Raw genomic sequence first — 14,938 nt, forward strand, 5'->3', positions numbered from 1 at the left:
CTGCAACTAAGACCCGGCACAGCCAAATAAATAAAAATAAATTAAAAAAAAAAAAAAAAAAAAAGAGCAGGCCCAGAGGCAGAGAGTGGGGTTGAGGGAGTTTGGAGAAGGGAGTGATTAATGCCAAAGAGAGGTCAAGTAAGATAAAGCCTGAAGGAGGGGCCTGGAATTTTGCAATCACAGATGGGGTAGGAGCTTAGAGAGCCTGGCTGCTGTGGTTTGGGGTGTGAATGAGGAAGAAGGGGATAAAGACGAGGAGGGTAAATCATCTTCAGGAAACCTGAAAGAAAGGAGGACATGGTACAGACTGATAGAGAGGGGGAGTTGTTGTTTTCTCTGTTTTTATTGGGAGAGACGAACATATTTATATGATGAGATGAAGGAACCAGTGGAGAAGAAACAGAAATGAAGGAGATGGAAGCTTAGGCTGCCCCAAGGCAGAGAGGAAAATGAAGCACACAGGAAAACCTCTTTCTCTGAGATAGGAAAAATGCAGGTGGTCATAGGTTTGTAGGTTTGAGGTAGGAATCTGGGAATGAATATTCATACACACTTTTTTTTTTTTTCTGTACGCGGGCCTCTCACTGTTGTGGCCTCTCCCGTTGCGGAGCACAGCCTCCAGACGCGCAGGCTCGGCGGCCATGGCTCACGGGCCCAGCCGCCCCGCGGCATGTGGGATCTTCCCGGACCGGGGCACAAACCCGTGTCCCCTGCATCGGCAGGCGGACTCTCAACCACTGTGCCACCAGGGAAGCCCTTTGCACACTTTTTATGTAAGACGCATTTTTCATTTCTCTGGGGCATATTTCTAGGAGTGAAATTGCTGGGTCATATGGTAGCTCCTATGTTTAACAATTTGAGTAACTGCCAAAATGTTTTCCAAAGCAGCTGTACCGTTTTATATTCCCACCAGCAATGTATGAGGGTTCCAGGGTCTCCACATCCTGACACTTGTTATTATCTGTCTAGAGGGAGTGAAGTGGTACTTCATTGTGGTTTTGATTTATATCTCCTTAATGAATAATGTTTCTGATACCTTTTCATGTATGTATTGGCTATTTGTATATCTTCTTTAGGGAAGTATCTATCTATTCAAATCATTTGCCCATTTTTTAATTGGGTTGTCTTTATTGTTGAATTATGAGTTCTTTAAATATTCTGGATACTAGCCTCTTATCACATATATGATTTAAAAATATTTTCTCTCATCCCATAGGTTGTCTTTTTACTTTCTTGATGGTGTCTTTTGAAGGACAGGAGTTTTTAATTTTCATGAAGTCTAGTTTATCTATTTTTTCTTTGGTGTTGTATCTAAGAAGTCTTTGCCTAACCCAAGGTCATGAATATTTACTTCTACATTTTCTTCAAAAAGCTTTATAGTTTTAGTGTTTATATTTAGGCCTATGATCTATTTTGAGTTAACTCTTGTGTATGGCGTAGCAAAGGGGTTCAACTTAATTCTTTTGCATGCAAATATCCAGCTGTCCTAACACCATTTGTTGAAAAGACCATTCTTTCCCCATGGAATGGTCTTGGCACCTTTATTGAAAAATCAGTCAGCCGTAAATACAAGGGTTTATTTCTGGAATCTCAATTCTATTCCACTGATCTATGTCTATCCTTATGCCAGTTACCTCATTGTCTTGATTTGTAGTACGTTTTGAAATCGGGAAGTGTGAATCCTCCAACTTTGCTTTTCGTTTCCAAGACTTGTTTGGCTATTCTGGGTCTCTTGCATTTCCATATGATTTCCTGGATCAGCTTGTCAATTTCTGCAAAAACAGCAGCTGGGATATTGATGGGGAATGTGTTGAATCTGCAGGCCAATTTGGGGTGTATTGGCATCCTAACAGTATTAAGTCTTCCAATTCATGAAAGTGAGATATCTTTCCATTTAATTAAGTCTTTGTTAATTTCTTTCAATGATGTTTTGTAGTTTTCTTTTGTTATACTTCTTTTGTTATATTCTATTCATTTCTAAGTACTTTATTCTTTTTTATACTTTTATAAATGGAATTGTTTTAATTTTAATTTTTCATTGCTAGTGTTTAGAAATACAATTGATTTTAATATATTGATCTGGTATCCTGTAACCTTCCTGTACCCATTTATTAGTTCTAATAATTTCTTAGTGGATTCCTTAGTATTTTCTATTTACAAGGTCATGTAATCTGCAAAGAGATAGTTTTACTCTTCCTTTCCAATCTGGATAGTTTTATTTTGTTTTCTTGCCTAAGTGCACTAGCTAGAACCTCCAGCACAATGTTAAATAGAAGTTGAGAGTATGGCTGTTGTTTGTAAAGATGTCAATTTTTCTCAAAACAATTTCTCTCACAATTCCAAAAAGCATTAGAGCTCATGTGCATGAATACACAGGTGAGAGTAGCTATAAAAATCTCTGAAGAAAAAGAAATAAGTAAAGATTTTCTCTTCTGCTGTATAAAGCATTTAAAAGGCAACAATAATTAAAACAGAATAGCACTGACAAAAAGATATAAATCTTAGTGGACTAGAGTACAAAGTTCAGACTCTCTCTATAGTATGTATACAAAAACTTACATGAGAAAATCAGTGGCAAAGGGATAGGGTTTTTCAATAAGTATTGGGAAACTTGAATAGCTGCTGGGGAGAAAAGGTTAGATTTTCACCTCAAATCATTCACCAAAATAGTTTCTAGAAGAATTTAAAGAGAATGAAAGAACAAAGAAAAAGCCAAACAATTTAAAAACTAGAAAAACTATGAATGGATATTTATTGGACCTGTGAGTGTGGAAGAACCTAAGCTTGAAACAATGGAAGAAATTCAACGACTTGACTACTTATGTCAAAACATATTTGCAATAAATATAAAAGACAAAGTGTTATTATTAACATAGAAAGGGTTAATATAAGTGAATAAGTTAAGGTTTCAAAGAAAATAGACAATTCAGAAAATAGACAACTCACTAAAAGAGGAAATATAAATGACTAATAACTGAAAAAATGTTCAATCTCATTAGCAATCGAAGAAATGCAAATCAAACAATAAGGAGGTACAACCTTTTGCTTTGAGCAAAGATTTCTAAGATGATATTACTCATCACTGCTTAGAGTATGTTGAGATAGCTCTCATGCTAACATTATGAAGTGATTTCCCATTATTAGGCCCATTTTATAACATGGAAACTGAGACTCTGGGGTTCAGTAATTTGCCCAATCTCATACTGCTAGTAAGTTGTGGCACGAGGATTTGAACCTGGGCTGTGTGACTCTATTACAGTGAAGGGCCTAGAATACAGATGTGGGAGGGAGGGCGAAGGACAGGAGGAAATGTAGCTTGAAGAGTCAGGCAAATATATTTGAAGTGCCTGTCTGGAAGGGTTATGATATTGCAGAGGGAAGCAATGAGTGGAAATTACACAAAGGACCACTCTTTCAAAGCAAGAACTGTCCCTAACGGACTAGAGAGGCCCAGGGAGGCGGTGAACACGTCCAGCCCTGGGGAGGAAGAGGAAGTAGGAGGGTCCTCTCTGTAACCCTCACATCAAACTGCAGTGGGTGGGGATGGGTGGTCTCATCTTCCAGAGGAGAAAACACCTCTAGGTAACCAAGACCTCAGTGTCTTCAGAGTTTCTGCTCTTTTCTCAACTGCAGACAGCTAGTAGAGCCCGCCCTTTCTTCTAGGGCTAAGTGACCTGCAGGGGAGCCCTTCCTGGCCTTACTGCCTTCTTGCAGCTGCAATCTTAGGCCAGCAGGAAGCCTGACCTTGCCAAACTATGAGGGCCAGGGCAGGAAGAAGGAGAGTGGGAGTAGCCCATCTGAGTTCTCTTTTGCCCGTTCCTGGAGCCTTGCTACTCCATGGGGGAGGCAGAGGGAGGTGGGAGGGAAAAGGCAGTCTGGTCATGTTGAAGAGCTAAGAAACAGATGAAACAGAACCATTAAAGGACAGTGACAAATATGTTAGCTGTGGTTTGGTAAAGATATCTTCATTTGCAAAGCCCCTGGGGAATCCATTCTCAGGGGCTTCATCCTGACTCTATAATCTTGGGTAAGTCTGTTAACCTTTTTTGTACCTCAATTTCTTCATCTGTAAAATGGGTATGACAACATTCCCCGCTTTATTGACTTCAGATGATGTAGTGCTTAGGTGACCAACAAGCTAGTGTGAGGGCAGAGTACCAGAGGCAGTAGAGTCACTCAGACCTGAGTTCAAGTCCACTCTCTGCAATTTTCCAGTTAGAAACTTGGGGGAAAATCACCCAAACTTTAGCTGCTTTAGCTTCCTCATCCGTGAAGCTGAGAGTAGCAACAGCACCTGCCTTAAATGGTTGTGTTCAGGGGTAAATGAGAGAGTACACATAAAGTAGACGCTAGGACCAGGATTCCACAGCCCACAGGTTTAACCATTACAGTACAGTTGCCTCACAACCATAATGCATAGAAAACAACAACATATAGTGTAAAGACTGGAAAGCAATACAACAAATTGTTAACAGTGTTTATTTCTGAACGGTGATATTCTAATCTACTTTTATTTCCTTCTTTATATTTTTCTATATTTTCCAAATAACTTATAATCAGAAAAAAACTATATATGATGTTCAGATGCTTTGAGATCATTTGTGATGGTTTCCACTGTGTTAAAATCTTTGACAATATTTTCTCATGTCAACTTCTCAGCAACTGTTTCAAGTAGGAATCATCATCCCCATTTTCTAGATCAGGAAAGAAGGCTGAGAGGTTAGAGAGCTGACTTAATCTTCAGGTCTTATTCCTGCTAAGTGGCAGAGAGCCAAGATCCATAGGCAGATCTGGCTGTCTCCAAAGCTAGGTGCTGTCCACAGGGATGCTGGGCTATGGGGCTCAGTGTAGAGAACTCCTCCACCCCATTTTGATCACAGTTAAGGTTGTTAGGATTGAGCCTTGGTGCATATGCTCCCATGAGTCTCGGGTGCCCGGTGTACAACCTTATTCCTGGTAGGGGACATGGCCCGGAAAGTGGGATTTTGGCATCCTCCTTTCACAGCATAAAAAAGTCAAGAGGTACTGTGGAGAGTCTCCCCAAGAAGAAATAAAGGTTTCTACTATCGAGGTATCCAATAGAGGAACTAAAAAAAAAGCATAACTACATAGGATTGAGGGAGGGAAGTGGGTGTGAGCTAAATCATTATCTATCATAGGAGGAAGACAATAGATAATGGCCAGTCCTGAAAACTCTAGATATAGTTATGTAAGCATTTTATGTAGAAATATGGAGGTAACTACCAGGCCTGAAAACACAAATGGCTTTAAGTGGTTATCCCTGGAATGAGGGGTGGAAAGGGAATGTTTTGCTTTTCATCATAAGCATTTCTGTCCCACTTGATTTTTTTACTTTATTTTGTTTTTAGCTGTGTGTTACATGTCTTTTTAAAAATACTATTTTTAATACAGGCTCTGAAAGTTAAAAAGAAAAGTACAGACTTTGGGGTCATCTGTGTGGATTCACATCCCACCTCTGCCAGTTACGGATCTTGGGCAGGTTAACCTCCCTAAGCTGCAACTTTAACCTTCCTGAAAATAAGGATAAAAACCATACTTACCCCACAGGGTTGTTTTGGGGATAAAATGAGGTAACGCATGTAAAGCACACGGACCAGCATTGGCCGAAATTCAGCATCTGTAATTATTAACCATTGTTATCATTATTAATAATAAACCAAGCGTGCAAGTAATACCCAGGGCTTTGCACATAGTAGGCACTTAATGGGTGTAAGTAATTGTTGAAAACCTCCACCAGAGCCTATAATTTCCCCCAACTCGTGACGCATAAGCCCCAGCGGTCCGAGGGAACACTTAAATACAGATGTGGTTACTCATTTGTTCACCACTCTGTTCTCCGCCGCAGTGTCCGCAGAGGGCGAGCCCTGCTCCCTGGACTCCCGCGCCAGGTTCTGGCTGCACACGTGATTCCTCCCGCGCGCGGAGGAGGGAGACAGCGGCAGCTCACCCGCTTTCAGGTCGCTGATGCGGGGCCATCACGTGGCGCAGCGTGAATCACTTCTGGTTTCACGCAGGAATCTTCCCGGGCAGGGGCGGGCTAGAGGAGGGGGAGTGCCGCTCGAGACTGGGGAGCGGCCCTGGTCCGCATCGCTCCCACTTGCCAGCGCCAAGGGGATGGCCATGCCGGGAGGGACGGGGCGGGGCAGTTTTACGGCGACAGCTTTCCGGAGCAGGGACGTCTTGAAGGACGACTTGGGATTGGCCGGGAGACGCGGAGCGGGCATTTCATACCCGGCCGAGGGTGCCGCGCTGCCCGCAGGCGAGGCGGGGTTTCCTGGGGACGAACGCGGGAGCCCCCCATCCCCCCGCGGAGGCCTTGCGCTCCGCCCACGGTCCTCGCGGCGCTCAGCGACCCTGCAGCTCCAGGCTGGTCTGCAGTAGACGGGGCGAGGGCGTGCGGGCCACCATCCCCAAGCTCTGCCGCACCTCGGCGCGGGTACGGGTTAGGTCGCGAGTCGCGGGACGCCGGCCGCTAGGCGGGGCGGGAGGCGGGGCGCTGACGTCGCGGCGCGGCCGGCAGCCGGGAGGCGGGGAGGCAGCGGCCGGCTCGGCCCGGCCCAGCCCAGCCCGCAGCTGCGGCGGCCGAGCCTGGGGGCGGCGGCGGCGCTCCGAGCCGGATCCTGACCGCCCTCCGCCGCTGCCCAGTTTCTCACTTGGTCCGGGTTTCCACGCCTGGTTCGGCCAGCCCTCACCCGTCGCCGCTTCCCCCGCCATGGCCCTGGTACGGGGCGCCGAGACGGCGGCTGGGCCCTCCCGCTGGCTACCCACGCACGTCCAGGTGACTGTGCTGCGGGCCCGCGGGCTGCGGGGCAAGAGCTCGGGCGCGGGCAGCACCAGCGACGCGTATACGGTGATCCAGGTGGGCCGTGAGAAGTACAGCACGTCGGTGGTAGAGAAGACGCTGGGATGCCCCGAGTGGCGCGAAGAGTGCTCCTTCGAGCTGCCGCCCGGCGCCCTGGACGGCCTGCTACGGGCGCAGGAGACCGACGCGGGCCCGGCGCCCTGGGCCGCGGGCTCCGCCGCCGCCTGCCAGCTAGTGCTTACCACCATGCACCGCTCGCTCATCGGCGTCGACAAGTTCCTGGGCCAGGCCATGGTGGCGCTGGACGAGGTCTTCGGCGCAGGCCGCGCCCAGCACACACAGTGAGTGAGGGGCGCGCGGGAGTGGAAACGGTTAAGGGCCTCTTGGGGCGTGTCTGGGGAGACGCAGGACCCCGAACCTCGGCCTGGGCGGTGCGACCTTTTGCCTAGCGCTCAAGGGCATAAACCGACAAGTTGGTTCTTCGCATAACGGGGTCTTCTTCCGATCCCCAGATGTGCGCTGGGCTGTGCTTGGCCGCTGGTGTGTCCTTGGAAGGCCGGGGGGAGGTGAGATGGTGGCCTACTGTTAGGAGTAGATTGTCAAGTAAAGTTAGGAGTGGGATCCAGAGCCTCTTGGACTGTGGGAACCTCAAGAAGGAAAATCTTGGGGCCTCCGGGCGTGTTTCACTTTCCTCGAAGGGGAGGGGAACTGCCTTCGGGCGCCTGTTCCACACCAGGCCCGCAGGGGAGTGGGGCGGCCCTGCCTCGCCCTGTGGGGGAAAGAAGGTGCAGTGTTGTCCTCGAGGAGGGCAGAGGATGAACGGAGGCGCCCCACCAAATCTAGAGGCTGCAGAGGGCATCTGCTTCTTGCCTGGTACTGGGATGCCCTCTGTTGATTAGAGACGCCCCCGATTCTTTCCTTCTGTGTCTCTGGTCTGAGAACAGGAGACCCTTTCAGTAAAGGAAGGAAACGCTTTAATCAGGCTTCAAGCATCTTGACTGAGGTGGAGGCAGCACGTGCTTAATGGACAGTAGGAGACAATCTCCCAGTCACTTAAACCTAGAAGGGCCAGAGCGTTTACCAGTGGGTTTTAAAAAATCATTTATTTTGGCAGCGTTTAACTTTCCCTGTGTTAAGATCAAGGCTTCAGGCTTGGAGCCTCATTTCCTGTTTTGGGCTTGGGCAGGATCCGGAAGCCTGTCCGCAGGGCTGACAACCTGCCCTGGGTCACTCAAGTGTTTAACTGGGGTGACGCCACCCCTAGGCCCATGGGCCCTGGATGGGGAGGGTAAGGGGTTGGTGACAGTTGCTGGAAAGGTTTACCCAAGTGGAATGGCATCCAACTGAGTAAATCTAGGAAGGCTTGCTGGAGAAGGATGAGCCTGGTACAAACCCAAATGAAAGCAGGATTTGGATAGAAAAGGATCTGACCTTGAACATTTCAAAAATGTGGGTAGAGAAGGCCTTCGTGGCTCTTTGCAGCCTGGGGTGGGAAACGGGTTAGCATAGGGCAGGTTTGGGCAGGGCTGTGACTTAGCTCCATCTCCCCCTCCCCTGGCCTTCTCTCCTTCCCTCATGACTTGCTGTTTGGTTGCTGGGTGTGGATCATGTGGTATAGTTTGGCCCTTGTTTTGTTTTTTTCCTCCCCTTTTCTGTCCTTTCCCTCTTGCCTGGCTCAGGGAGCCCAAGGGGGTGGGGGTGAGGCAGAAAGCTCTCCTCTGGCTCTTGTAGCCCTTTCTTCTTCTGAAGAGGCTCCTGTCCCCAAATTCATTCCACCCCTTCTTTCCCAGTCCTTCAGTCTCCACCTCTCAGCTAATCTGACCTGACTGGTAGATAACACATCTCGGGCTGGGGGTGGGGGGCACTAGAGGGGAGACTAAGGGGCAGACAGAAAAAGTCTCAGCTTGTGGGGAGTGGCTTCTCTGAGGTCAGTGACTTGCACGGGGTGGGGGAGGGGCTTTGATTTTTTTTTCAGTTCCTGCCCTTGCTTTCTTCTTGGCCTCTGGATCTTCCTTAACTGAGCTGTCTATGTCTGTCGGCCCATGTGCGCCTGTTTGCAGCCAAGGACAGTCCCCTTGATCTGAATGGGAGCCTTATTTACTTTATAGAAGTCATCTTTTCCACCAGGATCTTTCCACACCCACCTGGCTGCCTTTCCTCTGATGCATTGACCTGGGTTATTTATAGAACCTGGAGGGGGCAGGAGGAGGGGGACTTGTAGTGGGCAGCAGAAAAGTCTGTGAAATCAGCCTGATCTTTTAGTTTACTGGACCAAACAGCGTGCCCACTGACAGAGGGTGAGGGCTGCTGACCCCACTCCAGTTTGCACCTTCCACCTCTGGCTCTCATGGCCACCCTTGGTGGCCTTTCCTGGAGCATCTTGGCGTGAGCTGCTAAGATAGTGAGTCTGCACATTTTCCATTGGGGAGAGGACTGGGGTGTGCCCTCCTCAGCTTTGGATAATGGTGGCAGAGAACTCCAGGAGAGCACATGATAGCCCTTTGTTGCCCAGACAGAACTCCATTGGGGAAAGGCAGTCTCACGGTTAAGAGGAGGGGCCTGTGGAGTTGCAGATTCCCTTCCAAACCTGCCACCTTGTGGCCAGTCAAGTAAACTCTTGGTGCCTCAGTTTTCTCATCTGTAAAATGGGGCTAATTTATACCTTGACAGGATTGATGTAATGGATGAAATGTGTATGTAATTAGAGCATCTAGTGCAGTTCCTGGATATGCCTGGTGGTCAGTGAACAGCAGTGATGGTGGAGTGAGGTTTTAGTAGCCTGGTAGCTGTGATCTGGGAGATGTCCCCTGTCTCAGAGGAGCCTCTCACGTGATAGGAGGAGGTAATACAGAACTTAGCGTAGTCCTGGAAAGCCCCAGGACTGTGGTGGCAGGGTACTCACAGAAGTATGAGAGCTCCTCATGAAATGAGCTGGCCCTTCACAGCCCTCCACTACTCTCTTTGCTGCCAGAGGCTTGAGAATTGGGGCTAGTCTTGTGAGGCCTCTGCAGTTCTGAAGCCACGCTCAGATCAGCTTGCAGCTCTGCAGCTGTCCTCCATGGCAGGGCAGCATAGTGTTTAAGAACGTGGAGACTGAGGTTTCGCTCCCAGTTCTATCACTTACTAGCAGGCAAGTTACTTAACCTGTTTCCTCGTTTCTGAAAAGGTAACACATGATAGCAATCATAGAGTTGTACAAATTAAATAAGACAGGATCTCTAAAAACTTTAGTATCATTTTAGACACATAGCAGGCTTTCAAGATATTAGTGTTGGGTTACTCTCAGGGCCCTCCTTATGTGAGGGTGGTGATGATGGGGGCTGGGGTTCTAGGTGCCTCAACAGCCCCCAAAGCTCCTTTGTTAGTGGGGTGCTCTTTGAGGTGAGGGATTTCACTGGAGGCTTCCAACTGATTGAAGAGAAAATTGTCAAAACAACATGTAATGTAATACACAAGGAAACTAATTATAACCGTCTCCCCTCAGTAAAGCCCTACATGGATCATCATGGGTCTCAAAATCCCAAGAGCTGCTTCTTTATTTATTTGGCCATGCTGTGCTGCTTGCAGGATCTTAGTTCCCCAACCAGGGATCAAACCCGGGCCCCTGCAGTGAAAGCGCCGAGTCCTAACCACTGGACCGCCTGGGAATTCCCTCTTTAGCTTCTTTAGATGCGTCCTTTCTGATTTTTACTTCACCATCATCCATAGTACTCCCCAGTGCGTGCTCGTGTGGAGTGAAGTGGTCCCTTCTGTAAATAGCCCCCTTCCTGGGCCTGTTGGATGGATGGTTAGAGTCTGGCCCCTTGGGAAGGCCAAGTCTGTGGGCTCGGTTTGGGTTAAAACGTGACCATGGGCAGGCTGCAAATGTGGCCCCCTAAGAGGCTCTGTCAGCCCTGGTCAGACCTGTCTCATTGATTTTATAAGGGCCTATGGGAGGCCTGTGGCTGAGGAGGACTTAGGTTGGAGACCAGAGCTTTCTGCCTGGCTGATGGTGGTGGCCTGAGACCTCCTCGAGGAGGGCGGGCTTGGGGGCAATGGGAGAGGCAGCTGAGGCAAATGCAGCCTGCTGGCCTAAGGTAGACCTAAGGTGGGCATGGTCTTTGAGGGCGTCCATCTGTCCCTTAGCCTCCAGATGGCCTGTGCATTACTGTTGTAGGTAGATGGTCCATGACCCACAGCCTTATCATGTTTGCAGATGTGACTGCTCCCCAGGAAGCAGCTGAGGCCGCGAGGGTCCTTGGCTTTGGCTCCTGCTCCAACCCCCGACCTGGCTGCTGGGCAAGTCTGCTTTGGCCGCGGGAAGGGTGTGGCTGTACTTAAAAGCATCAGTTAGGGCGGAGGCTGCATCTCCCTGAGTTATGGGGCAGTTTTTATCTGGGGTTGCTTGAGCAGCAGTGTCTGGGGAGTGGGGAGTGACTCTGCCGTCAGACTGAGCGGCTTCCCCTTCCCTCTGCATCTGGCCCCGTTCTCCCCTCCCTGCAGGCAGCCAGGGACAGGCGCAACTCAGCAGAGCTCCATCCTAGCGACCTTGAGGGCTGTCCCTTTCTTCTGATGGGGGCTGTCTAAACTCTTTATTGCTGCCACCCTGGTGCTGTGACGCGCTCTCCAGCGATGCTAAACGGCTGGTCTGGCCTCGTCCAGATGTTTCCCCTGCCTTTCCCACCTTGTGCTGGGACAGATAATTAACACAATGACAGGAGCTCTGTGTGCTCTCTGGGAATCAGTACCCTATTTTTTCCTGTGCAGGGCCGACATCTGCAAAATAGTGTGGTCATGAAGAAGCTTTGCCCTTCCCCACAGCCAAGTAATAAGTCCGCGATGTGGGTCCTTTATGCACCTGGCAGTCCTGTTAAGGAAGAGGCTTTGCCCTTACTGAGTTGGCCTGTGGGGGTGGTCCTGGGCCCAGGTCTCTCCGCAGTGAGCAGAATAAGCAAGTTGAGCTCCCAGGAAGCAGAGCTACAGAGTTGCTGGGAGGGGCTTTGTCACGGGCCACCTTGACCTTCAGCTGACCCTGGGGGTGGCGAGGAGAAGCACAGCCCTTAATCATGGAATTCTGATGTCAGAACTGGAAGAGTGCTTAGAAGTGTGGACATTGAGGCTGGGGAAGGAGAGTGACAGGCTCTCAGCTACTCAGCAGTTAGGGAGGGTGGGGCTCTCTGTGGTTTCTTTTAGGCCCTGACAGCCTGAAGAGCTGTCAGATTTGGGATAAGGAAGAGATGGCATTTGGGAAGCTGAGTGCATCCCAAGGTTTCTGTGGAAGTGCCTGAGAGGTTTTAGGGAGAGAGGGACATTTCAGCTGGGAGGGGGAGGGAGCCTTGGGGCTTCTCTGAGACCTGGAGGGACGTCTAATCCACAGGCCTTTCTGCCTGGGCAGAGGACAAGGGAGGCCACTGGTTGGGTGGGAAGTTCAAAGGAGGAGAGGACATGGACACAGCAGCCTGCATGCCCAGAGGGTGCAGTCTTATTAGGAGGACGGACCCCCACATTTGGAGGAAGGGCCATAGCCAGCTGCCGTATTTTGGGGCCTAGCCAGGGAGCACTGGAGATGTTCAGAGCAGACGGAAGCCCTGCGCTCAGCTCTGGTCAGGGAAGGCCTCCCTGAGGAGGAGATGTACACCGGGCCTGTCAGGCTAGCCATCAGAGATCCTGGTCTGCCACCCCACCTTCTCTGAGTTCCCATATGGACAGCGTGTAGCACTCCATTTTGGAGGATTGTCATTGCCTTGTTTGTCTAGCATATCATTTATTAAGCCGTTTTTAGGTGCTGGCACCATCCTAAGGATTTGACTTACATCAGCTTATAGCAACCCCTTGAAGTGTAGGTACTGTTACTGTGTTTAACGAGTGAAGAAACTGAGGCACGTAGAGGTGAAGTGACCTTTTGTTTTAAAGATTTTTTTCTTTTGATGTGGACCGTTTTTAAAGTCTTTATCGAATTTGTTACAGTGTTGCTTCTGTGTTATGTTTTGGTTTCTTGGCCGCAGGGCATGTGGGATCTTAGCTCCTCGACCAGGGATCGAACCCGCACCCCCTTCGTTGGAAGGCAAAGTCTTATCCACTGGACCACCAGGGAAGCCCTAAAGTGGCTTTTCTAAAGGCACACAGTACATGGCAGTCAGGATTTGTACCGAGACAGCCTGGCTTCTGATTCTGTGCTCTTCGCCACCATGCTGTAACACCCATCTGAGTCCTCTCCCATGTTTCCCAGGGTTCAGCTTTGCATGGAAGTTGGTGCTCAGCAGCTGCCCTCCTTAGGGTTCCTCTCTCCTCCCCAAAGCCCATCTCTTTGGTTAGGCTTGGGGGCTCTGGAAGCATGAGCTGCTTCTCCTGTGTGAGGCCTTGGCTGGTAGGGGTAAGTGCATTTAGTCTGCAGCTCCGTGTCTGGTCATATCTTTCTCAGGGGATGGGGGTGTTGCCTGGTACATTGGGAAAGAGGGTATCACTGCCACTAGACTGTCTCACAGGAGCCGGGGGAGGCCTGGAAAGCTCTGCCTTGGCCCTGGGCACCGCCCCCGCCCCCCCCCCCCCCCCCCCCCCCGGGAGGTTTGCTCCCATTGGCTTGTGCACTAGAGCTGGGCTTGGGATCATCAACAGATATAAGACTTCCTGACCTTTCCCAAGAAATCACATGCTTGTTTTACTGTGACAGAACACTCTGAGCCATCCATTCCTCCTCCTACAGTCATGCAGTGGTTTGCTTTTTTTTTTTTCCCCCCTTTCTTTTGTTCAACATCTAAGAAGCAATTACTGGGCAACCACTGTGCCTAGGTCAGGGCTTTGGAGGAAACATGAGAAAGAAAATATAAAGCCCTTTCCCTAGAAGGGCAAAAATATGTTTGAGACAAGACTTAACACAGGAAGGATAATTAACCAACAAAGCAGCATATACAAAATATGAGAGAAGGAAAGGGTCAGAAGAAGGACCAACTCACCAGGGTTGGAGTGATCAGGGTGGGCTGCCTATAGGAGGCTGGACCTTGAATGACAGGTGGGGCTTGGTGGTGGCTGGGTGAGTTTCTGGGAGGGAGACCCAGAAGGGAGGGAAGGAAGGGAAGGTGAGTGTGGTGGGGCTGAGCCAAGAGAGGGAGTGGAGGGGAGCCAAGCTTAGTTTCCTATGTGCCTCTCTCAGCAAAACAACCTGGCTTTCTTTACTTCTTATTTCTTTTTGAGTAGTTTACCTGGTTCAAAACTCTAAAGATACATAGGGTTCACAGTGAAAAATCTCCCTTGTCCCGACCTTGAGTCACCCAGCTCCTCTCTTCAGAAGCAGTCAACATTACCAGTTCTTCTATGCTTTTAAAAGCCAATGCGTTATAGATTTCTTCTCCCTCTCCCATTGTGTTTGCACAAGTGCAGCCTTCTTCACACACACAGGTCTGTACCTATGATAAGTCTGGCTTCCCCACACAGGGGTATTATTGCTTGTCTCCTCCTGTTTCAAGTCTGAACTGAGACCCTGACAGGAAGACAGCCAGTACTTACTTTTGTCCTCTGTGACTGAAGACCCTGTTTGGGGTGAATATGGGGTTAGGAGCAAACTGGGGAGGGGAGTTTGGTTAAGTAGAATTTCTTCCTTATTCCCTTGTCTCCCCTGGGAGAGGTCATCCTGCTGGTTTTCTCCTTTCTCTTGGGCGGGGTCATCACTCTTTGGTCCTGGGCCACCTCGCTCCCAAGGGGCTGATGACAGCCTGTAAAAGGCCCTGACAGACAATAAACCCAAATCTTTACGTGTGGGTTGGCCTACTTTTCAGAGTGCTTTCCCAGCAGCACCTCACTTCCTTCTTCCCTGAGGGCAGGGAGGGTGACCCCAATTTTTACTGAGGTCAAGACTGGGGTCTCAGGAGTGGAATGACTGATCCAAGGTCACATGATTCGTTAGTGGCAGCCAGATTTCTAACCTCCCGAGCCCAGTGCTTTTTCCCTACATCATGCTTTCAACTATACATACTTCTATTGCTGTGTGGTTAGACTTGGCTCCAAGCAGGCGTGGGTCCCTGGCCTCTGTCCGAGGCAAGCTGACAAAGAGATAAACCTTTGGAGCCTACAGCAGCAGGAGGGCTGAGGACTGGCTGAGATGTTTGTGGCCAGGAGGGAGGGAGGCTGGTCCTGGCTGGG

General features: G+C 49.4%; 1 protein-coding gene across 1 annotated transcript in view; it reads left to right on the top strand.

Annotated features, from left to right (window-relative positions):
- Positions 1-6,733: 6,733 nt before the first annotated feature.
- RAB11FIP5 (RAB11 family interacting protein 5) overlaps positions 6,734-14,938 on the top strand; it is a 33,755-nt gene continuing 25,550 nt past the window's right edge. The window contains 1 exon segment of the mRNA XM_065891559.1: positions 6,734-7,164. Within this exon segment, the coding sequence (XP_065747631.1) occupies positions 6,734-7,164 (431 nt within the window).

This window comes from Phocoena phocoena, chromosome 14 (genome assembly GCF_963924675.1).
Source record: "Phocoena phocoena chromosome 14, mPhoPho1.1, whole genome shotgun sequence".
NCBI classification, from domain to species: Eukaryota; Metazoa; Chordata; class Mammalia; order Artiodactyla; family Phocoenidae; genus Phocoena; species Phocoena phocoena.